At 45.8% G+C, this 25,449-nt stretch overlaps 3 protein-coding genes across 4 annotated transcripts in view; 1 reads left to right on the top strand and 2 right to left on the bottom strand.

The window, feature by feature from the left end:
- si:ch211-178n15.1 (uncharacterized) overlaps positions 1–8,064 on the bottom strand; it is an 8,875-nt gene extending 811 nt beyond the window's left edge. The window contains exons 1-3 of the mRNA XM_062522038.1: positions 6,464–8,064; positions 5,043–5,828; positions 1–490 (exon numbers count right to left, since the gene is read on the bottom strand). The exon at positions 1–490 is cut by the window's left edge and continues 811 nt beyond it. Of these exons, the coding sequence (XP_062378022.1) occupies positions 5,178–5,828; positions 6,464–7,627 (1,815 nt within the window). The 5' untranslated portion in view covers positions 7,628–8,064 and the 3' untranslated portion in view covers positions 1–490; positions 5,043–5,177. The remainder of the gene's footprint in view (positions 491–5,042; positions 5,829–6,463) is intronic.
- A 6,837-nt stretch (positions 8,065–14,901) lies between these two features.
- On the top strand, positions 14,902–25,205 carry pgpep1 (pyroglutamyl-peptidase I). Of its 2 annotated transcripts, none has more exons than XM_062522036.1 (5): positions 14,902–14,997; positions 22,572–22,624; positions 23,248–23,364; positions 23,529–23,761; positions 23,926–25,205. In XM_062522036.1, the coding sequence occupies exons 1-5, from the start codon at positions 14,982–14,984 to the stop codon at positions 24,128–24,130; spliced, it is 624 nt and encodes a 207-aa protein (XP_062378020.1). In that variant the 5' UTR covers positions 14,902–14,981; the 3' UTR covers positions 24,131–25,205. The 2 variants fall into 2 exon arrangements, with proteins under 2 accessions (XP_062378020.1, XP_062378019.1); XM_062522035.1 differs by lacking the exon at positions 14,902–14,997 and adding an exon at positions 21,687–21,839.
- On the bottom strand, positions 17,113–18,928 carry jund (JunD proto-oncogene, AP-1 transcription factor subunit). Its single transcript, XM_062522034.1, has one exon. The coding sequence runs from the start codon at positions 18,649–18,651 to the stop codon at positions 17,773–17,775; it is 879 nt and encodes a 292-aa protein (XP_062378018.1). The 5' UTR covers positions 18,652–18,928; the 3' UTR covers positions 17,113–17,772.
- Positions 25,206–25,449: the final 244 nt, after the last annotated feature.

Raw genomic sequence — 25,449 nt, 5'->3', positions numbered from 1 at the left:
CAGATGTTTCTTTGGTAATATTTTGCATGTCCATCCTCAGTCTGAGGTAACTAGAAATGTGTGTGTGGACACACACATACACACAAACACACATGTGCATGTATCACAGACATACACAGCTCTCTCAAGCACACACACACACACACACACATACACACACACACACACACACACACACACACACACACACACACACACACACACCATGGCCCAGATCCGTACAAAGAATACACACACACACACACACTTAGACACACAGGACAAGTGCCTGTGCTCAGTAAGTGTCCCCTTGAGGACTTGTAGTTGATCTTGACTGAATGAACACTGGGGAGGGTTGGAGTCTGCCGGTGCGTTGCAGGATGTTCCGGAGTGTTCCATTCCTTTGGAAATGCCTCCCCCTTCAGGCTGCGAGCCTCCTCCAGCTCTCAGCACTCCCCCAGCCTGTCTCTCTTCACGTCTCCCACTCTCTCCCCCTCTTTGGCTTCAATACCTGTTACAAAACAGACATTTTCCACCAGTGACTTGGTGAGCACAGCTCTGCCTTTGAAGCAGTATCTACATTTGCTAATGGTGATTATTATCATATTACAGCGTGTACACTTGTTAGTGATAGCAGGATTTGTGACGTGTTAGCAAGAGTAGCAAGAACAATGACTCACAAGCACCTAATGATCTATGTAGAAGGAAAAGTGCCATTTGCCAGTTCTGCTATATGCTATAAATACAAATAAATAAATATAAATAACAAATAAATACAGTTTACAGTGTATTATTTCCCTCTCCACAGCTAATAGTATTGATTCCAGTAATACATGCAGTACCATTGTAAGTGGGTTCAAATGAAAGCCATCTATCATACGACTCTTGCATTACCCCTCTGGAGATAGTCTGTAAGTGATTATGTTGAGGGCCCAGAGTGCGTCTTAGCCTTTGAGAAATTGCTCTGGGAAAAGGACATTGCTCTGGGACTGGACGTTATAACTGATACAAGTTATGATGCACTGTAGCCTGCCAAACACCTAAACCAATTCTTAGTTGAGAATGTCCTAGACTCTCTCAGTTCACAATCATTAAAGATGACTTTAATTCAAAGTAAAGATCGCACTTATAACACTTATTTATGATATCATACAGCTAATTTGCCTCCACTGAGATTTATTCTCAGATTGAATCAAATGAGCGTGTGTGAAGATGTGCTTTGTAAGTGTAAGTGTAAGTGCAGTATGTATTCTGACTGTGCTAGTAGAAACAGTACAGAAAATTACCTGTCCCCTTGTTTCCCCAGACTGGATCATTTTATTCATATACCTTTTATTCATATAATGCCTTGATCATGCTCCTATGGAGGATTTTTCAGAATCCATATACTTACACTAGGCTTACGTAAACTTGGACTTTTAGAAAGCACGTCTTCGATGGCCTATACAATCTTTTTTGGCGAAAACCTGCAAAATCAGTCAATGTAAACTTGCACCTTGTCAGCTGGATTGAATGTGACTGCTTGGGAAGAGGGCAGATTTTAAATCTGGCAGATGTCTCTCAGAGAGGGCGTTTTATTGGTGCACCTGGTTATGCTACAGAGGAGTCAGCTTAAGTGAGGCTGACAAAAGGCTCAGCAGTCATTTCCTGCGGTTCCAGCACGAATAACACCAGTTTTTATCACATGTATGTATTTCAGACAGAAGATACTGAGATCGGCTACAACAGCTGAGCTGGAGTGTGTTCCGTGTCTACACGAGTCCCAAACTAGGCAAGAGTGGCACTCTTGAATGGCCTCTTGACCCCGCCATACCCCAACACACACACACACACACACACACACACACACACACACACTGCCCCCTATCCCTAACGCATTGTTAACCTTAAGGCCGGAGACAGCTTGCATGGGGGATGGGACATTTCCCCCCAAAAGTGGCCATTTATGTTATGCACAGGAAGATATGAGAGACCTTTTTGGCAGTTTGGGGCTCTGAAGGAATCCACAGACTTGGGGAGGGGATCAAATGACCCCGCCCACCCCCACGTGCCTACTCCCCTTAATAACTCACCAAAAAAAGCACTCAGACTCATATTCGGAGAGCACTGCGGAACAATCGCATTCTTCCAGTCAACTCCTATATGGAACTGCCCAAACGCCAACAAAGCAACAGGTCAAATATCCGAACAATGCTCGTACCTCAAATCCAAAAAAGCCACAGGCACTCTATCCCACCCCTCCAAATTCTCGGAACGCTTCCCCTCTCTCTCTCTCTCTCTCTCTCTCTCTCTCTCTCTCTCTATCTGCCTCCCTCCCCCTCCTCTTCCTCCATCCTTCCTTCCTTCCTCCTCTCCTTTCTTTCATCTGTCGTTTGCTTGGCCCAGCCCTATGTCGGATATGGGGTGTCATTGTGTGGGAACTCTCAATGAATCTGGCTGGCGCCTGCCTAACGAGTGGCGCAGCGCGTAGTAATTAACCCAGTCGCTGTGGTTACCAGTCGGCCACCAGGCAAGCGCTGGCCTCGGCCGCCGCCGCGGTCATCCCAGCACCCTACCCGTCCGCAACGCAGGAGATTAATGTGTAAACATGGCCGACCTCCAAAACTCTCTCGCGCTTGGCTGATAAAGGCCCTGAGCTTGTTGGTGCAGTTAAGAATCACTTCAGAATCAGTCCTAATTGTTGTTATCTTTCCATCTTTCTCCCTCTCCCCCTCTCTCTCTCTCTCTGGGTCTTTGTCGAACACGCTCTCGATCAGTCTGACGCAGTTTCCCTTCCTCTCGCTCTCGAAATAATCAGCGAGAGTGCTTATGTTTTTACGCGACCATTACAAATACAATATGAGCTGGCCTTGTTCAGCCTGGCATTCCGCCGAGAGGTTTATAATTAAAACCATACTGAGCACTTGGCCCCAGCAAGAAAAATAGACTGCACTTCCACATAGTCTTCACTAGAGGGCCATTCAACCTGGTCACACACACACACACACACACACACACATACACACACACACACACACAGAGCCCCCACTACAGAGGGAAGGAGAGGCTATTGTTGCACCAGTTGCACTCTGAATACCTTGTTCTGACAGTTTGCACTGTTTATTTGTTTATTTGGGTTAAAAAAAAAAAAAAAAGAATGAACTCACTCAACACTCACTCGAGTAATAATCAGAAGATAACCTCAGATTAGATAGAAACACACTGGGCTCCTAACATCTTGACGGTGACTAAGAGAGTGTGTATGAGTCATGAGACTCGTTCTTGAGAAAGCTCCTCTCCACGGTGTGTGTGTGCTGTGCCATAACAGGGCGCTGTGTTGGGAGTACAATACCTTCGGCCAGAGCACATTCGCGCATTTACAGAACGATTCCCAGAAACATGATTCATCCCCACCCCTCTTTACAGCTTCCCAGAAGACGCCGTGAGTGAGCAGCGATGTTGTGTTTTTTGGGTGTTTTGAAACAGGACCTGTTATTGTAACATATGTGGCTGCTCCCTTTCCTTTCAGGCCAAACACATGCCCTCACACCCACACAAACCTCCATCAAGATCGCAGCCACTAAGCATGCCACTGTTGCAACAACACTGTTTCAGGGGAAACACATAGGTTCAGAAGTTCGCCCTCTGGTGTTTACTAAACTAGCCAATGTGCACAGCTCTGCAAACCAAATGAGATGTTGGCAAAGAGCAAATTGCTATTTACATGGACGTCTGGCCCTCAATGATTAGACACACAAACTGTACTCAGGGCATTTGCATAAGCACACGGGCATTTGACTACATTTCACTATCATTGGCCATAATGACACATAATGGCATCATGGTGTCTGAAAGGCCACATGTGGAAGACTGACAGACTGACTGCATACTGGCAGGATAAATTATCTGACTGGAGGATTAGAGACTAAAGCTCTGGATTACTAGTTCAGGTCCAGATCACGACCAGAGTCCCTTTCTCTCAGGAGCGGCACAAACCTACAGCACAGTGACTTTGCTGTTCATTTGTGTCATAAGATGTGTACCGAGCAGCATAACACGAGTGATCACAATCAAGGCTCCCACCGCCAGCACCCCCTCCTCCCCAGCAGGACTCGTCAATACGGAGCATTGTGGAGGAGACCCAGGCTCCTGCGGGCCCTCATTCCAGCCCTAATCTGATTAGCGCTCATCAGATGCTACTCATCTCCAGCGCTAGTGAGATATCCGGGGGGGGGGGGGGGGGGGGGGGGCTGCTCCCAGGGAACGGTGAGGGATCTGGGCCACGGCTGGCCCACAGCTGGCTCTCATCTGGCCCAGTGGACGCCCAATCAGGGCCAGATGGGGTCCAGAGAGACAAGGCTCTCTCTCTCTCTCTCTCTCTCTGTTTCTCTTTCTCTCTCTCTCTCTCTCTCTCTCTCTGTCGCTGGAGCTGAGGAGAGGGGAATCCCCAGGGTCTGGACTATGCATGACTAACTTACCACGAGAGCAGTCGCACATCGATGCAGTACAGGGCACATCTGATCTGACGAATGAAAAGTGACTGAAAAAGTCCTGCAGTGAAATGTGTTTTGAATAGCTTCGCAAAGGGAAAAACTTAGGCTCCATACCAAGTTGGGAAACATCCCTTGGTCAAACTTTTTGAGCTTTTGTTTCTCAACGAGGAGAGAGTGGAATTGCGCAAGAAACCCCCGATAAGTCATTTCTGTGGGTCACAACATGTATTAAAAAGCTCATTTGAGATAAGATTGCAACATTCTCCCTTTCTCTGCGGAAGTGCGTAAGAGGATTTGAAACTTAATGTTTCTGGACCGAGAGTAATGTGAACACAATATCCTATTCTTTTAGCACAGCAGATTAGTTTAACTCCTGCCCAGTTAAAGGTCCCGTTTGTGATTCTACTCCAGTAAACGTTAAGTCAAATTCATCTACTTGCTACGCACAGTCGTCTACCTGTTTTGTGTTGTCTACTTGCCTGTGTTATGGGAGCAATTTGATTGGGCTATTGAGCAAAAATCTCAACAACCATTGGTCAGAATCATGGAGCGCACATCTAAAGAGTCGCTGCCCCTCCCCTCAATACTCACCCTGAGTAGCCCAGACACATGGCTTCCTGGGCCGTTCCTCTTCAAGCAAGCCGAGCAGTCGTGTCCATGGCAACCAGGTGGGAGACTCCATCTCCGGAGCATTCCCTGCACCGACCCCCCAACCCCAGCTCCACCTCACACGGCCGTGGAGAGCTGCCTGCCCTTCCCCGTGTGGGCAGCAGTCCGCAGGGCGCCCAGGGACACGTCCGAGTCCTTGTGGAGGGTCTCCACCCGCCCGTTGTGGTTGGGGTAGGGCGGAGGCTTGTGGCCCTTGACGGAGGTGGTGGTGGTGGCGGTGTTGGCGGCGCCGTTGGCAATCAGCAAGCCGGACGGAGACGACAACTCTATCCGTCGCCTCTGGGCGTCTTTGACCCGGTCCCGGGGCGGCCGAGGGGCCACGCAGTTGCCGTTCATTTTACTCCGGTCCTTAGCGGCCTCGTGGCCCGGGATCAGGGCCGCGACCCGGGGCAGGTCACCGGCAGTGGTGTGCCCTTGCCGTGTGACAGAAGGGTGGCAGGTGGAGGGCTTGGGGGTGGGGGTGGGGGTGGGGGTTGGGGGTCCCGGAGTAGGTGTGTGGTGGCCGTTAATACCCAGTGGCTGCTGCTGCTCTGGCTGCTGTTGCTTCTGCTCCTGTGAGCTGCGAGCGCCGGCCGGCCGGTGGACGAGGGCCTTCACCTCGTGGTGGACCGTATGCTGCTGCAGCACGGGCTCCTGGGAAGTCCGTCTGCCCGGCTCGTCTTCCTCAACGTCGATGCTAGAGGTCAAGACGTCAATCTGCTGCACAACCTGTAACAGAAAGACAAAGACACTCAAATCCTGAGACTCAACCCCTGGTTTTTTGGGGGGTACAGTGTTTTCCAGCTTGTGTGTGTTGATAAGCAAAGCGTCGTCTCTGTGTTAAGCATATTGTATAACATTTCCATCCTGAAGATTAAAGCTGCAATATGCAGTTTCAAGGGAATTACATCACTGCTCCTACTGGGACTGTGCCAGAGGTGAAGAGGAGCCTGCAGTCAATGTAAATCCTATCTCAGGCTGGTAGGACTGTAATGGGAATTTTTCACTCTGTCATCATGTTAAAAATGGATGATGTGGGCCTTGGCTAACGACTCCAGACAGAAAAATAACCCTGCCTGATCAACCTCTGGCTTAGTGCCAAAAAAGCGGATTAGGCTGATCCTGAACTTGTAATCATACCAACAAACCTAAATAATAGGAAAGAACAGTATTTAGAGCGCGGCGTTTACAGTAGCTTTCGGCTTTGGTCTACATTTACTTCTACTAAATAATGGCTATGGCACAGTTTTCTTCAAATATGAAAGACTGAGAACATCTATGTATTCAAACACTGCTGCTGTTCATTAATGCATTAAAACAACCAGAATCAACCTCCACCTCCTCCTCCTCTTCCTCCTTCTCACCTCCTTCATCTCCAGGTGAACCTGCTTCAGGCCTCCTAGCACCTCCTCCAGGTCTCCCACCACCCTCCGGATCTGCTCCCTCACTTTGCCCTGTTGATCCACCGCTCCGGACACACTCTCCTTCTCCGTCTCCTTCTCCGTCTCCTTACGGCTGCCGTCTTGCTCAGGCTCCCTCCTCTGAGGCCCGTTCGCGCTCTTGGGCCGACAGGAACCGGGTTCCTCCGCGTAGGACCCGCGTAGCTTTGCCAGGGGAACCTCGGTGGCGAAGAAGGTTCTCGGGCCTGGCGAGGGCCCGTTAAAGTTCCTGTGCTCGGGGCTCGTCTGCCTGCTGAGTCTCTGGCGCTCGTGGCCGTACGAGAGCGCGGGGCTGAGGGCCGGCCGGTGCTGCCCGTTGTATCCGCCGCACACGGGGTCCACGGCGATGAGGTCGGGCCTGCGCGCGTCCCTCCAGTAGTGGTCTCGCAGGCACTCCCAGCAGGGCTCCCCCAGGCCGCCGTGGACGAGCGCCTGGTGGTGCCTCGGATGAGCCCTGAAGTCCGCCGGGGGCTGGTGCGGCACACGGGTGCCACCGGGGGGTTGTCTCTCGGGCGAGTAGCAGCATGGAGGTCGCGGCAGCGGGGGCAGAGGCGTCCTCTCCCACTCCGGCCACGCGTCCCTCGTGCAGGCGCAGTGCTCGTGGCACGGCTCCACCGCCGGCCAGTTCCACCGCGGGGGCGGTGGCGGGGGGGAGTAGCACGGGTCCCACTCCCGCGGGAAGCCTGGCGTGTGGTCCCCCGCTACGGAGCAGTGGTCCGGCCCCAGGTAAAAGTCCACTCTCCTCGACGTGTTCTTGGGCGGGACGTGGCCTCCGTTGACACCGTTCCTCTCCGGCCCTTCCTCCCCGCTCCCCCTCCTGCTCCTCCTCTGCGAGGGGAACGGCCGTCTGGCGCGGGGCCCCTCCAATGCGGCGACTCCCTCCTCTTCCTCCGGCGAGGCCCTCACGCGGGTCCCGGGGCGGAACTCGGGCGCCAGGGCGGTAGGGGCCGTCGTGATCGAGGGCCTGCTATCGCGAGCGCAGAGGTGACAGTAGCAGCGCGAGTCGGCGGCGGACGGCCGTCGGAGGACGTAGCCGGGCCCTGGACCCCGCATCGCCGCCGCGGACGCGTCCAAGACGGGGGAGTGCATGCTGGCGGGAGTCCACAGGCCACTTTGACTCAGGAGGTGAGCGGCAGGAGGAGGAGGAGGAGGAGCAGGAGGAGTCGGAGCGGGAGCAGCAGCGGCGGCGGTGGCGGCAGCTTCCTCCTCTCTCCAGCTCCCCGCGCTCCTGGCCCATTCACACGGCCTGTTTTTCTCATCCACCCCTCGGCTTCCACTCACCCCCCCTTCTTTCTGCTTGTTTTCCTTCTCTCTCTCTCCCTCTCTCTTTCCCTCTCTCTCTCCTTCCCGCTAACCTCCCTCTCACATTCACCTCCCCCTTCTTCCTTCTTCTATCCTTTTCTTTTGTTTTCTTTTTTCCACCCTTCTTCTCTCCCGCTCCCTGCTGCCGTTGTTGTTGGACTTTCCTGACTTCTCTCTCTCTCTCTTTCTCCCTGTGTGCCTGTTGCCTGTTCTCCTACTATGGGCCTCCCTCCACCTCTCCCTCACTCCCCCCCTCTCCTCCCTCTCCCCACCTCTCACTCATTCTTTTTTTGTCGCTCATTCTCTGCCTCAGAAGTTTTTCTCCCCCCCCCTTCCTCAAGCGCTCTGTATCCCTCCTTCTCTCTTGCCCCCTCCTCCCCTCTTTTCCTTCTCTACCTCTCCTGTCGCTGCGTTTCCTCCTCTTCTGTGGCGCTCACGCTGCTTTTCCCAGCTTTTTCCTGCTCGACCCTCACGACAGGAATTCTCTGGCTTTCTCGCCGAGTCGCTCTCCGCTGAAAAAGTCGCTCCTCTTCTCCTCGGGAGAGTAGATCCAGGGTCTGTGTAGGATCGCGGCGAGCGGCTGCGTATGCATCTGAGTGCGGCTCTCTGTCCTCTCTCTCTCTCTTTCTCTCTCACTCTCTCTTTCTTACTCTCTCTCTCTCTCTCTCTCTCTCCGTTGGCTCCCAGCTCTTGTTTCCCCTTTGCGAAAGCTCTGGCACTCTTCAATTAAACACTGCCCAGGAATCTACAGCCGAGACAGCGGACGAGGAGGTGGGGTTTCAGACAGGACCTAACATGAGCGAGCGAGCGAGTGAGCGAGAGAGGGAGGGAGGGAGGGAGAGAGCGAGGTAGGGAGAGAGCAGAGAGCCGGAGGAACGGGGAGAAAGGAGGAGGAGGAGGAGAACGAGGGGCGTGAAGGGGGGCGAGGCAAACTCCTCATGGGAGGGAGGAGGGGAGGGGTGGGACCGGGAGGGGGAGTGGGAGTGGGTTTCAAAATAACTTCTCTCGCTTCAACTGCCTGTGAGTAAGTGTGCTTGAGAGACTTTAGAGTGTGCCTGTGTGATACTGCGCTGTTTTCATGGGCAGTGTGTCTCTCTCTCTCTCTCTCTCTGTGTGTGTGTGTGTGTGTGTGAGAGAGAGAGAGAGAGAAAGAGTGACTCTCTCACTTACTATCTTCATCTCTCTTTCTTTCTCTCTCTCTCTCTCACACAGCGAGTGAGAGAGAGAGAGAAAGAGTGACTCTCTCACTTACTATCTTCATCTCTCTTTCTTTCTCTCTCTCTCTCTCACACACACACACACACACACACACTCATAGACAACTCACACACAATCATTTTCACAATCTTTCTCTCTTCCTCCCTTTCTTTTGCCCTCCCTCTCCCTCTCTTTCTCTTGCTCCCTCTCCCCCCCTCTTCCTTCCTCGTATAGCTGATATATTGCAGCCAGCTGAGTGCCAAAGCACAGAGCCAAAACCTGCACCAGAATGCAGACAGTAAGCTTTCTGTCTATCGCCCTCAAGAATACTCACAAATAAAGCAGCAGCGAAAAACGACGGCAATCTGTTGTTTAAAATCCTGTCCAAGCCTCACTAAGGCAGATAATGGGCACTCAGGAGATCAGTGCGTATGTTATTTTTTCTCCTCTCCACAGTGTAAATTTGTGTGTGTGTGTGTGTGTGTGTGTGTGTGTGTGTGTGTGTGTGTGTGTGTGTGTGTGTGTGTGTGTGTGTGTGTGTGTGTGTGCATGTGTGTGTGTTTGTGTGTGTGTGTGTGTGTGTGTGTGTGTGCGTGCGTGTGTGTGTGTGTGTGTGTGTGTGTGTGTGTGTGTGTGTGTGTGTGTGTGTTGAAATTGTGATGTTAACAGTCTTGGTGAATCATCTGAAACTGTTGTAGACTTAAAAAAGACTGCAGGGAGCTAATTTCATAAGCCAACGAGCCATTGCATTACATTACGTTACATTACATTACATTTGGCAGACACTTTTTAACCAAAGCGGCTCACAACATGGAGGTTAGGTCCACACGTGATGTAGCGATGATGGCATGCAAATGGCGCAACACCAAACGGAGAAGCTGAGAAGACTCGTTATTTGCATGAATGCACAGTAGCCTTTGTGGGGCAAGTGAAACAGCATATCAATTTGTGTAATCATTGCCATAGTCTTCACATCATTTAACATGTACTGTAGGTCTATGGGCCTCAAACGTGCATGACAGCAAGCTGCATGCTTGCAAATCATTATGATAATAATAGATGGTGTTTTGAGCCCCCAACATCGTCTTCCAGGCAGCGCTGCCACTGTTGACTTAAATCCTACCCCAACCTTAACCCTAACCCTAACCTTAACCCATACCTACTGTAACCCTAGTGCCTTCCAGGCAGCGCTGCCTTGAAGACAACATTGGGGACTCAAAACACCAAGAAATGAAAATAGTGGAAAGGGTCAATAAGCGATTCACAAGAGTTGTCATGTTCTCTAGTGCATCAGTCAAGGAGAAAAAGTCTCAATGTGGTGAGGAAAGACTCACTCACAGAGAACAAAAAGGAAACTTAGACAGGACAGGAGTCTGGGATTGAATTCTCAGGCATTCCCAGCAAAGGTGTTCAATTCATTGAGCAATAGGAGATCTCCCACCGTGACCAATCAGCAACCAAGTCATTACGCAGCACGACACAAGATTCAACGACAGGGCACAGCTGGCCTGAGGCAGTCGCAAACACAGCGCCTGTTGTGCCCCGGATCCGTAAAGTGACTTTGTGGTAAAACACGTGCTGCCACAGAGGGCCAGTATCTCTATGTGTTAGCACCGCAGAGCTGTAGTGATGGTAGAAAAATGTCAATGTCAAAAAACAAGCGCCAGGTATCTCCGACTGGCCTCATAGCCAGAGCTGCTGCTGCTGCTGCTGCCGCCGAACACTTCTTTAGTATCACAAATGCCACAGTAATGCCAAGTAATGCACACACATACTCATACACAGAGTTCCCCCTACACACACACAGACACAAACGCGCACCCACATAACCACGAAGCCATACAGGCACACGCCCATGCGTGCCCCCGCATGCACATCACAATTCCATACATAAACACACACACTCACGAAAATTACAGAAACCTACTCACATACACGCATGCACTATAAACTGTATTCAGACCACTGAAATGTCAAGGACAAGAGCTGAATGACTAAGTATTGCTGTGAGTTTTCACACATAATTCAGAGGTTGTCATGCATGTATAGTGTGTGTTTGTGTGTGTACAGTATGTGTAGGAGGCTGTGTGCGTGTGTGTGTGTGTGTGTTTGTGTGGGTGTGTGGGTGTGTGTGTGTGAGAGAGAGAGAGAGAGAGGGTATGTGTGTGTGTGTGTGTGTGTGTGTGTGTGTGTGTGTGAGAGAGAGAGAGAGAGAGAGAGAGAGAGAGTGGTGTCCATAGATGACAATATGACGGCACTCTCCCACACTAAAAGGTCTCCCTGGAGGCCATTTGCGTCACTAGTCTGTCTCTTTCTTTCTCTCTCTCTCTTTCTCACTCTCTCTCGGTTTTGCATGGATGCTCCGCAGACAGTTCACCTTTTTTCCGATTACCTTCATTTAATCTGAGACAAATTTAGATTCAAGTTCAGCCACAGACACGGACGTGATGCAGGTTCAGCCTCATCACAATATCTGTCTTATTAGAGTAATTACAAGCGACTGGACTGACCACAGTCAGTTGCACAGTCCTCCGATATCATCCCCTCGGTTGAACTCTTAGTTCTTAGACTGTGGACACAAAGCAGCTACTTCCCCTAAAGGGTAGTCATAGTGTCTTGCACAGGCTCTGACTGGACTCTTTTTATGTGCAAAATAACCCTCTCTAGGGTCAGGCTATTTTCAGATAATGGGGATCTCTCTCTCTCTCTCTCTCTCTCTTTCCCTCTATCTCTTGCTTTCTCATTTCGTCTATCATATATTTTTTCTCGTGCATACTTCACATGTGCTGCTAGGTATGTTTCAGAGAGGGAAGTGAAGTGAGAGTCTTTCTTTGGGGGGGGGGGGGGCTTTTTTCTTCAGGACTGTAGAGAGTGAGGAAATGAGTGGGAGGGAGAGAGATAGGTGTGGGCAGTGACCATGGGCCAGGAGTCGAACCCTTTCCTGTTGGTCCTTTCGATTAAATCATGTTTCTATGGAAACCCTCATATTTGTGATTTCTGATTTCTGATAGCTTCCTAATACGCTGATGAATTAATTTGCCAGACTGTCTGGTGTACTTATGGCCCAGTTATGGCATGCCCGGCTAGAACCGGATCCACCGAACAATCCCCCATCCTCAGGTCGACTGCCTTCTTTACATGTCTTTCTATGCAAATCCCAATCTGCTAACTCCACATTTTTTAAAAAAATGGGCATGTTCTTTGTCAGAATGATGTTTGCATATCATGTTGTTATTTTGATTTTGATTAGCACTGTTGCTGCACTGACCAATGCATAAACATTCTATCATTCTTCTGATTGCATTGGATTACATGATAATTTCCCCCTATTAAGCCATTTCAAACGGGCAATTTGGCTGTGTGGACATAATGGCAATGTTAAACACACACACACACACACACACACACACACACATTGATGAGAATGGCAACTAAACTGTGGTAATGACAGGGAGCATATGCTGACGTGTCGAGCTACCCTGTGAGCAGAAGAGGAAGGTTGTTGCCATGGCCGACAGCGAAAAAGGAGGGAGAAAAAAAAGAGAGTGAAAAAAACTGAGGAAAAACACTAATTTTGCTCTCGGTCCATCCAGCCACTGTCAGCCAGCTTCTCCTAAAGATAGAGAGGACAAGAAAGGAATAACGGAGGGGGGAGGGGGGGGGCAGAGGGAGGGAGACAGAAGGAGAGATTCTACCTATACTTGATAAAAAAGAAAGGGCTGGCTTCTCATTATGGTGACATACGGCAAGAGTGCGCAAGGACACTGCAGTGTAATAAGAAAAGAGAGTATTTCAGTTGCACTACAGGAAGGTCCCATCCCTCTACTTGCTGTTTTACATTGAAAGAGCCAGCAGAATAGAATGGCATACATAGCCTATAGTGAAACATTTTGTCTGTTCATTTCATGGTTGACACGGCACATATGGACCTGCTTTTGGGATAATGTTGGTGATTTAGAACAGCAATTATACATTAAATGTCCATAAAAATAGTGAGGGTCTGGTAATTATGCGGCATTGATAAATGAACATGAATTACCTTAAGGCAATATGAAACACCCTAGATAGCTGTTGGTTGGGGCGCTGGTAGAGCCCTTGAAAGCAAATGGTTAATTGTTACCAGGCAAATACAGTCTATCACACACACAAAAATAATTAAAAATAATAAAATGTAATAAATAAAGTTGTGGAAAACCAAATCACTTTGAGATATCTATGGGATGGCTTATCCTTCAGACCCAGCCTATAAGAACCCTGTATTTGGTACCTGAAAAAAATATCAGGGTTGTAACCTTGTTACAGATACTCAACAGCTGGAGACTATGCAGTTGCTATTTGCCAGACTCAAGGATGATTGTTCTGATATTTACATGGTCCTGATTTCATGTTCCCTTCTTGCCTCATCCTACATTAGTCATTCAACAAACATCAAGAGATCATTTTGTATTCAATGACAATGAGTGTGCAATTTCCAGATAGCCTAGGCCTATTCCTCTCTCAATTCGAGTGAATGTGAAAAGTTTCCTGATATTTACCCAATGAGTGCAATTAAATATTGCCTTTCACATAGAATTCCTGTCACGTATAGGCCTACTGTCTAACATACAACCTTCAACTTAAAACGTGATATACCTGTGCACTTGGGGAAACAGCCTTAGTGGGAATGGTTCTCGGTTTCAAACTCTTCATCTTGACTACCAAGAAGAAAAATATTTTGAAATGCAGCCCAAATTGTCACCAAGGCTCGTTGATTGCCCACACACACCCATCAAGATCTTTCAAGACTGTCCACTGGGACCATATGAAAGCGTAGCTACTCAAGCCTACATTCCTTCTGGCTAGTGACTGGAGTAAACATTTGCTTCCTTCCTATAATGACAAGGTCTGGGTGATTCTCCGCGCCTCTGTGATTTACTGTAGTGTACTGTTAGACAATCCATTGTAGCCCTAGCTGTTCTGTAAGCGCTAACACTTTATCTGCCACGTCAGCTTCTAACAATATTAACCATCCAGGGTTTTTTGAAAGGTTTATTATGTATTTATTATTTTATTTAATTCAATTATTTAAATCGCCATGGACACGTAAATGCGCAAAATGAGGCTAATTAAACATGCGTATTGATGCATTCAAGGATAGTAGCCCCCCCCCCATGCACACACATGTTGCAATAAGTAGCTCCATAAGACTTGTTTTCCTCTCAGCTAGCCTACTGCATGTAAGAATCTACCCAGAGCCATGTAAATATTATATGGCTCTGAATCTACCTGTGCGTCGTCATCAGAGAGCAGTCGCCATGGATTTCTTCACTGGATGCAAATTATCCAGGTTAGCAGCAGGCTCCTTAAATATAATGGTGACTGAAACTCGCTGAAGGCTGCAAGACACTTTTGCATGTTTTCATGGACTGGAGGTATTTGAAAGACCAAATCAATAGGTTTAATGATAGTTTTAGCTCTGATGAAGACAAAATTATGACTGGAGTAAATTATAGGTAGTTACCGCTACAGGTGCGATTGTCTTTCAGGTTCTTAAACAGAGGGTGGCGCTCATATGTCCCTTTCACCTTTCACCATTCGCTAAAGAAAGAAAATTCTCTGTGGTCCATGACGCCCTCTGCTGGAGAGAAACTGTGATTTGTGGTAGTCTGCAGGCCTACGTCATTTGCCGATTAGTAGCCTAGGCAGGGGGACCAACGATCCGATTTGGGTGCCACGATTTGTTTGATGAATAGTCTGATGGCTCGTTTACATTTTAATTGTAGGAACCGGAATCTCTTTCCAGAGGATAGCTCGTATTGGTCACCGAGGATGTTAATGGAGTAGGATACCATAAGCCTTTCCTGATAGCATATCAAAGGTTGTCTTGAGTTGAGTTGCCTTATTTTAGCACTCATCCTGATTCTGTTGAGAGGACCTTTGTTCAATTCACCCAGAGAGCCAAACCATGCCAGTTGCTGAAGGTGAGCATGTTGAATGAAGGAGTAGTTGTGAAAGGTTTGTAGGATTGACTTTGTTGACTTGCAGCTGTTGTGGCATGAAGGAAATCAGCTAAGGCTCAACTTCAAAGTATCAGTTAAACTAAAGCTTCCCAGTTCTATCCTAACATATCCTAAAGACTTTTTGTTACTGAAAGGTTTGTCAATATATTAATAGACTGATTATTATTACATTTGATCCAAAACACTAAATATCCCTCCAACAAATACAATTTTAAACAACTATTTGTGCAATGTGCTCGTTTATTGGCAAAACATTTCCATTATTGGATACTTATTGATCAAAATGACCAATCTAATAAAGTGAGATGCTTTAATGTTCTCTTGGAGTGAATTAAATAGGCCAATATCTGACCCCTAATGCGATGCATTTGAAAAAGCACATGTTGCTCTGTGTTCTGTTTTCATTCCAGTAATGGCTGATGCTCTCTGTGCCAATATATTTAAAGTTCTATGAAAACAAAAAAAAATAACCTGTTGACAATCCGCATCAGTGTGTCCCTTTGCTCTTTGCATTTCCAAAGCCACCATTTACTACTGATCTACAGCACCACAAGACATCCTTATTCATTCACAGTATGACCATCCTTGGCATAGGCCTAGTATGTGGAAGTCCACTGTTTGACTAACATAACCTAATATGTGTCCATAATTAGGCTACGTTATAGAGAGCTAACAGCACAAGTAAATTCACAAGCATTTACCAAGGACATCATGGCATAAGGATATGAGCGTATCACATAGAATAACGGTATAATTAAATCCCTTGAAAATATTTACTTTTTGTTTTTGAGGTCAGATCGTGGCGTTAGTACAGATATTGTTCTAATGGGCTACATACTGTAGGCCTACTAAAAGAGAAAAGGACAAAATGGTCTGTAATTTGGCTGGAGATTAGCATTCATCCAGTACGTTTATGATCAAAACGTGACAATGCAAAAGCCCCTCAGTGATTTGCTGTTGAGTTACATTTATTTATTTATTTATCAGACACTCTCTTTATTCAAAGCAAGGGCCACTGTCCCCAGTTCAGTTTTAAGTCTTAAATGCCTTGCTAAAAGGCCCAAACCAATTAACATTTCTCTGTGGTCCAACATTTTTTTTTTCATGCTACTGCATGCTAGTCCAGGCCCTTAACCACAATGCTACCACCACCCCTGTTAATGTTTGGGTGTGGTCAAACCAGCATCACACCTGGGAGGCAGGATGCTAGATTTGATGGTGGATACAGGTACTTAGCTACAGAGAGCATCACACACCCATGACCAAGAATTCTGAAATAATTACAGGGTTGCACTGGTTTCGGTTCTGCATCATTTATTTGGTTGATTCATTCTATATTTTGTCTTGTGTCTGCAACATAGTCTGGGACAAGCAGTTTAAGAAAGGTCTGTTTAAAATTGTTCAGCTCCGCATTGCTCAGTGTGTGAGTATTTTAGCGGTCAACATTTTGGTTTTAGCCTAATCAGTTTTCACACTGCTCTTATGTGGCTCTTTAAAAAATGCAGCTAGCCTATATTGAATTTTGAACGGTGCCTAGCTGGTTTTCATGTGAGTCAAATAACTGGTTCTAAAAAGATCCTTCATGAATGGGTTTTACAGTGTGATGGCTGAACAAATTGTAAACAAAACTGTAGCTTCATTTTTGTTTATTTTAGCAAAGAACCAACATGTGCTTTGTTTTGATGCCCTTCCTTCCCTTCTCATCTGTTTCCATGTGACAAGTTTGGCAAGAGATAAGGGAAATAGGTAGAAAAAGAGAGAGTTTACTTGGCCTCAAAAGTTTCAACGCCCCTGTTATTACTGTTACTGCATTCTTATAAACACTAGGGGGCAACATTGTGCAGTATCCCTTGAACAGTGGAGAAGTACTCCTCAGAGAAAAGCCCAGTCCCTGTTTTGGGAAGATTGATGGATGGTCTCCCTAAATTCTGATATTGATTGGCTGACTCTTTTCCCATGCTCTGTATGTAACCGACATTCTGACAGGGTCTTCTTGTTTGTGCAGCACAACAAGTTAGGCAAGTTTTGAGCCCCAGGCTTTTTCCACCACTCATAAAAGCAGGCAGAGTCAAACACTGAGATGTTCAGGATGTTTAATGAACCTATAGTACACAATATCTCATTAGAAATGTATTCATTTCTTATATGCCATTAACGTGAATTAAAAAATAACACTTGAGTTTGAATACTCAGACATAAAACACTTTGGACAGAACACAGAAGTCACATCGGTACATCAAAGAAATAAGACATAGTGTGAATAATTGAATATAGCCTATATATATATATATATATAAAATACACATTTGTCATTGGTTAAGTTCTTGAAGACAAGTAAGGCATTACACTGGGACGACATGCATGGCATCCTTGTGTTGGAGTTGCACTCAGTGAGTTTGTCTTTTCATGCAAAATGTAGCTGCTCATAGCTTATTCACGCCATTGGACTCAAAGACATAAAAGATTACTGTTAATGGACTGGTGATTGCTCCCTCCTAACATAGAAGATGAGATAGAATATCTGTATGCTACAAAAGCTCTGTAAACATAGATTTTCCATCATTTACATAAGCACCACGAATGAAGTGTCCAGTTCTTTATATTCCTCTGCCAATCGTCTAAAATGATGTGTAGGCTGTAGCAAGAGAAAGAAAAGGCATTTAACGACGTCATTCAGAGTTTTGGTTCGTTGAGAACTCCAGAGTGTCTTGGTAAGTGAAGTGGCCTTCCTCTCCCTCAGTACGCTTGAACTTGATTTGGAAGTAGCTGACAGCCATTGTTCACATGGTTCATGACCCTTTGTTTCAGCTGGGCCACTTGCTCCCTAAGTACACTCGCTGTCGACGCAAGCTCGGTGTTCTGGGTTTTCAGGGATTTCACCTTGTCCTCTAGCCTGGATATCCTCTCCAGCTTCCTCTTACGGCACTTTGAAGCGGCTATTCTGTTACGAAGCCTTTTCCTCTCGGCTTTGATGCGCTCCTGTGAGTCCATGTCGATGGGCGAAAGGGGTGGACTGTCGCCAAAGCTGTGAATGTCCGGCACAGTCTGAGGCTCGTCCTTGAGTGACTGGAGTCTTGTCTGCGCTTGTTGCTGCGCGCTCAGGGGATGCGAAGGCGGCGGAGGGAAGGGAATGGTGTCCGTGGAATAATTCACTGTAGTGCCCAGCGGGCTATTTCCATAGGTGTTTAAGTTCGTGTACACCGGTAGATCAGTCTGTAGGGCTAAGGTTGTGTTGGCACTGAGTCGGCTCACGGGAGGCAAGCACGGTCCCCCGTTTAATTGATTCTGCTTGTGGAGGTCTTCCAGAGCTTTCACGAAGCCCTCGGCAAATTCCTGTTCATCGCTCACAGACTTCGGGTAGACAAACTGTGAGGTCGGTGTCGTCGTGACCATACCGTTAGATTGTATAATCAGTCGCTCCAACTCCGGCGACGCCAGTTTCAGCAGGTCCGGAGTATTCAGAATGCCCTCGGTATCGGGCAGATCCTGCTTAAGGTTGGCACTGCCTTGATCTTCGGAGTTGATATCCTTCTTCATCATGCTGTCTTGAGAGTAGATGCTTGAAATTCCTCGAGTATTATTCAGCACATCGTCAGGGTAGAAGGTTGTTTCCATCCTATCCCCTCACATGGGATGTGTGGAGCTTCATGCAGAGGTGGTTTCTCCTTATTTACCAGTCACGAAGCAGATGGTTCCTTAAGGTGAATCTTTTATCATGTAGCCTAACCTGTAGAATGCTTCAACGCGTTTTCCGTCACCGTCTAGGCAGTCCTCATATATAAATGTGGTAAATGTACATAGCAAAGAACTCTTCTAAGCCTTCATGTGATAACTCTACCACGAGCAACGATTTCAGCAATGGGCGTTAATAAGCATCTGCAAGTTTTCTATTCCTAAAAATTCCATTATGTCATTTCAGAGCGCTCAGATTGGCCAAAAATGACGTTTTCTTCCGGTTTAATTTGAATAAGGGGCTGTGCTAGCTTTATCGCCATGGAGAAGTTGGGTAAACTGCAAACAGTGCGGTGCATTCTGGTTTGATGTAATAGAAACGTAGGATGAAACGCAAGTGAGGGTGGGGAGAGAACAACCCATTTCTTGGCAGGAAGCGCTTACAAAAACACACGTTAAGGCATTTGTTCATTTAATCTATGTTTTACGTGCCATTTTTAGACCAACATGTCTTGCAGACAGTTGTGGTTAATGAAAACATTTATTTAGTTCTGACAGCATTTTATAACAAATAATCGACGTTGTGTTCGGCTGTTGCTTGGATGAAGAATAACATTGGCTGTTGAGTTGCCTGATAGATAGATAGATAGATAGATAGATAGATAGATAGGCAGACAGATAGGCAGACAGATATATCTATGTATGTATCTATATCTGCTTGGAGGGCAAAAGCATTTCACCATACCGGTGAAATGCTTAATCGGTGGTGCAAAAATGCATCCATTCATAGCCATAAAGCCATTAACAAAAATGGCATTACACTAATGGTTCAATGGTACCTTTCCTGTAAAAGCAGTTGCTCTATGGGCAATACCAATTACATATCCTTGCCTCAGGAACCTCAGTGGTCGAGGCTGCTGTTGCTATAAATAAACAAGCGCGCACAAGAGAGAGAAAGCATCGCCTTGGGAAGCTATGACGTCTGTACGGTTCCTGCATCACAGAATAGAGTGGGCATCATTCATCGCCATGGCAACACTGACATGGTACTCTGACGCAGATGTAGGTGAATGGAGCCGTAAAAAAAAGAGAGGAGGGGGGAAAGGGTGGATTAGAAGAAGCTGCAAAGCACAGAGTCGTCTATGGAGAGGATGTGTGGGTGGATCAGCATGCAATTTTTCCACCATCTCTGGGCAGAAATAGTATTCAGAGACTGTGTCTGTGCGTAGCCTATGCGTGGGCCAGGAGAGGCAGCACACAGGAGAAATGGGTGCAAATTATCAGCATAAATGATTTGAAGTAAAAAAGCAACATCTTGCTTCATCAATTCGTTTTCATCACAAAATTAGTTGTGGTTAAAGAGTGCTTTGGTTGAGTGATGTGTCAGTCATTGTCAATTCATTTTCTTTTACTAATGACCAGGTGCTACCAGAGCAGAGGCGTTCCTCTCTTCTCTTGAAGGACCCCCCCTCCACACACACACACACACACACACACACACACACACACACACACACGCACACACCTAACATGCACCCTACCAGACACTTCCTTTTTCTACTTCCTTCAACCACTATCTTCACTTTGACTAGTATAGCTTACTGAAACTTCTGCACATTCACAAGACATTTGGAGTTAAAGCGTCTGCTAAATAAAATACAATTGTGAATGTAATGTAGAAAGGTATGTAGTTTACATATTGCCAAATGCTTGGCCTTCCGTTGTCCCGTCTTGCCCTGCCTGTGTTGTGTTGGGGGTTGCCCTGATGTTACATTCAGCACGCATGAGTCATACTCAGATGAGGATAGTGTGGGCAAGAGCAGGAAAAGGAATCTGTGGACATCACCGCAGTGCTCTTCCCCAGACACTGACACCCCCCACCCTCACCTGCTGCATGAATACATCAAATAGACATACTGTAGGCTATGTTGAAATAAAATAATTCCAGAATGTGTAGCCTAATGGAGAGTGATGCCATTGGCTCTTTCTACTTGATATGACTAACAGCCCTTAAAGCATCTTTTCCCACCTTGGGGTCAGAGTCAGGAGGACCTCATGTGAGGTTGCTTGAAATTCAGATGGGATGGCCTGAGATACTGGGTATCTTACAATAGACCAGTGCATTACATTAAATCTACATACATTAAATTAAAAATATATATATTAAAAACCCCATGATTCCAAGTTAAGTAACGGATCCATCATTATAATCTAATAAGTAAAAATAAACTTAGACTGCCAGCATGAGATTTGATTTGATTTGATGGACGGAATTATACTCGAAACAAAGTAGCAAAACAACCAAGCGTGCAAGGACATATGGCGGAAATTAAAGAACTGCATGTTACAGCAGAGATGAGTTGCACTCTCTCTCTCGCAACACGTGAATGATTGGGGTCGTCAACATTTTGTGACATCAAAATAGGGTCACCTGCCAAAAAAAGCTTGCCAAAAAAGGGTCATCTGCCAGGGAACCCCTGCTCTAAAGAGACTTTTTTTTTTTCAAGACAAGTTTCTGGTAGCCTACACACCAGAGAGTTTCATGGATACTGTGTGTCAGATACTCTCTGATGAGCATGGGAAACTATCTGGTGTGCACCAGAAATGTAGATTTCTTTTTTCCATGTCCTCTTGGAGGCTTTGAGTTTCTGGTGAACATAATACTTGAAAATATGCATTTGCACAAGCCTCCCTCAGGGCTCTGCGCAGATTCTTAATGATTACTGTCAAAGTTCAGAGTGTAATATTATGTGTAAAGGTATAGGCTAAATAGCTAAATTAGGCTAAATTAAATTATTAAACCTAGCCTAGAATGCTTCTCCTGAAATTCGATTAGAAACAGTGTAGGCCTACAAAATAGATGCTGATAGCTGACTATTTCACATACAAATGGCTGAGAACAATAGGCAGATTCATGCCATTTCGATAGGTGGCGATGTTCAGTCATGTCGTCATCGACAAGGTAATGAGAAGAAGAACTCCGAGGAAACAGCCGAAGCCCACACGGATTACAAAAGATACATTTCGTTACAAAGTTATTGTTGTCGGAGGAGTGGGACCCTGAAAACGAAATTGCCCTGGAAGTCGCAAGTGCAATATTATGGATACAAGGAAAACTGTTATTGTGACAGGTAGAGACATTTTACTACTGATACGGCTCACATTAACTTATGATAGTCTACTGATTATCTTTGTCGATGGGAGAAAAAAAATGAAAATGAAACATGTCACTTGGCTGCTTCGCGGTCAGTGCATGTTCAGAGCCAAGTTGAAACATAGAATTGTAGGCTAGTTCTGAACCAATGAGGTGCGTTCAATGTTTTCTCTGAACAGCTCGATTTGAACGAATTTGTGTAAACATTGTATTTCAACGATATGTCTACTATTATTTCACCCGGTCGTCCGTTCAGCCTGAAGGTTCGCGGAGAATTTGAACGCACATTCTGCACATACTGTATCTGTGACATAATAAGGCTAAGGCCTAATAAAAGTGCAACAAGTTTGTATAGCCTATGTTTCATGGCCACTGATTGTTTATTGCTGGTATATTGGAAAAATCAATAGCATAAGGTAGACGCTATAATAGCATTCTGATTTTTTGTTTCTTTTTTTTTTGTCTGATGGCCTTTTTTGATATTGTCTTGGGAAGTTGACAGCACATCTAAAACATTTGCTAAAATGATGTGAAGTTACTGGTTTAGAGATTGTAGCCTCCTGGACCCTGGATTAGCCTTTAGACTCTACTTTATGCTGATTACGCATTTTGCAACAGCTGTCTCAGAAAACGGTGGGTGTCATCAACAGTAACAGAGACTTCAGTTATGCTGGACATGTTCAATTGAGAAGTCTGGTTTGTTTTGCAGGATTCGAACCATTTGGAGAACATAAAGTGAATGCAAGCTGGACTGCAGTGCAGGTTAGAGCCATAAGCACATTGTATGTCAAAACACTAACCATGTCAAAACACCACAGTTTAATTAGCAATTCATCTTTTGTCAGAAAATGAATTGTTAACATGAAAGGGTTATTCAATAAGCCTAACTAACAAGCCATTGAAGGTTGCCTCAAATACAGTCTGGGCTTAAACTGGTCTCAAACTCATATGGTATTACCTAACGGACCACTTTCCAGGTAGTTTTCATTTAAAGGGCTAGTGCAGTAGGGTGAGGGAAGCAGTCCCCTGTTATCATCCTCATTCAATTCCTTGCACTTTAGATTTTGTCTCATTATTGAATGATGAAACACGTCTACTTTTCTTGAAACTGCTAATGCTTCTGGTCAACATGTCCTTTTTTTGTGACAACTAGGCTACAAATGTGACCCACAGCCAACGAAACACAGAATTGATATGCGGGGCGACTGCCATTACAAATAGTCAATTTCTCAACCAAGGGGTCAAAAGAGACTTGTGTTGTGCACCGGGATTTTGAGACCACTGCTGAATAGGCGAGGCTACCATTTTTTTTGTCACCGTTTAGGACACAAGTGTATGCTTTTGAAATTGATCATAGGCCACATTTCTGTACTCGTTGCGTGTAGGAGTTGGAGAAGCTTGGTTTGGGTGAAGACATTCACCTGCTAGTGAAGGAGATCCCTGTGGAGTACAAGGCTGTCAGCAAACTGCTTCCGTCACTGTGGAAACAGTATCAACCTGAGGTAAGGGGCTGAATGTATGATACTTTGTATCTATCTATAATGCAAATATCCCACAATTATTATTACAAATTCTAACGTTTGTATACATTATTGTATTATTATTATCAACACATTGATATATGAAAGTCTTCCATGCTAATATTTTCATTTTTTTTGTTGAAAAGTTGGTTGTTCATGTTGGCGTTTCGGGAATGGCCACCTCTGTCACCCTCGAGCAGTGTGGACACAATCACGGATACAACCGCCTGGACAACTGCGACTTCTGTCCGAATTCACAATGCTGCATTGACCAGGGACCTGATTGCATTATGTCAGTCATAGACATGGAGGCTGTGTGCGAGAAAGTGAACTCTTCGAGCATGGGTGTTGCTTTTTCTGTGTCTCAGGATGCTGGCAGGTAGGCTACAGTATCCTTCTGCTAACAGTGTTCTCAATGATGCAGTGCCTTTACTTGTTCTAGATTGAAGATAAATGGCGTGGGTACATTGCACAGTTTGTTGATTTTCATAATAGGTTTATATCAAATATAAAATGACTCTCTAACCTCTTCTACCTCGACAGATACTTATGTGACTACACCTACTACACCTCACTGTACCTGGGCAATCGCAGGTGTGCTTTCGTGCATGTGCCCCCCCTTGGGAAACGCCATAGTGCGGAGGACCTGGGCCGAGCTCTTCAGGCTGCTATCCTGGAGATGGTCCAGAGACTGGAGGACCATATGGATCACAATCAAGACCAAGACCGTTGCCAGCGCGGACACTGACCCACGTCGAACAGCCCAAAGCTTCACAGAGTTTAATAACGCCGTAATAACGCAGTTTTAAGTAGGACGTTTCTCTGTAAACACAATGAAGTGTTTCTTTTCTACTTCTGATATTCCACAATTTCCACTGGCCAAGGTTAGGGATGTTGGCCTTGGACCAGTCGTGCCTGTCTTTTGAGTTTAGGTGGCTCCAGAAAAGCCAGTTATGACATTCAATCTGTTAACACAGGTTCCTTTGACTTTTTATGCTATTGATGTCATCTAGAGAGGTGTCACATGTCTCTTTTTACCGACAGAGAGAAGCACTTTATATAAAGGTTCAAACAAAATGGTTGCTATGCTACAGATGTACATTCTTGTCTAGACACAATGTCTGTCTCATGGTTTGTTAGAGCAGACTCTATTCCATTTATTTTGCAGTCTTGCTATATGTCAACATTTTCCCATTTAGTGTCTGCACTGCATGTGATTGCAAGTGTTTGCTATTATAATAATAATGATGATAATGATAGTAATTATGATGGCAAGCTATTAATGATTATAATGCATACTACAGTAACGTGTCCATAAGGGTTTATTGTTCCACTGTAGTTGGCTGAAACATTCCTAAGTTAGCCAAGTATGGTATATCTATGGCATAGCACCATTTGTACATATAACCTTTAGATATATCTACTTAGAAAATATTGGGGTGGTAGCATTTTGATTGAGGATGTAGGACATTGTAAGTAGGGACAGATGTTGTCTGTTCCACAGCTGTGGTTGTCATGGAAGCACTTCTGTTTAGTGATAGTCTTGTGAGCTACACAACAGCTCATGTAGTCAATGACTGCAAGATCTTATTCAGATTCCACCTCAGTTCTGTGAAAACACAATGAAGCAGTCAAGCAGCAACCTTGCAGCTTGATGATGTATTTGGCATGTCCAAAATGCTTCATTACTTCAAATGTGATTTTCTTTTGTGTATGTAGTTATGGCAAGTAAGATGAACTTTGACTGTAATTTTAGTCACACGTATGCCTCTGCACTGTCTCAAAATAATATTTTTGATTATAAATAAACTTTCTCAAATAACTATCTTGATCCAGATTTAGTGTGTAGCCTAGTATGTAGGCCTGGTCAATATTTTGGCGTCTATAGTTTAAGTTTGAATGATTATGCCCATATCACTTCCAATGATTTAATAGACTGGGCTCATTTACTGTTATGGAATTCACAGGTAGGCTACTGACACTTGCAGCTGTTTCTTTTTTTTGTAAACGTCACTGTGAACATGTGTACCACGTGTTTGTAAATGTGGTGCTTGGTGTTACGTCACC

Source organism: Sardina pilchardus, chromosome 2 (genome assembly GCF_963854185.1).
Source record: "Sardina pilchardus chromosome 2, fSarPil1.1, whole genome shotgun sequence".
Taxonomy (NCBI): domain Eukaryota; kingdom Metazoa; phylum Chordata; class Actinopteri; order Clupeiformes; family Clupeidae; genus Sardina; species Sardina pilchardus.
Note: the sequence above shows the minus strand (reverse complement) of the source record. Positions and strands in the feature narration are given on the sequence as shown.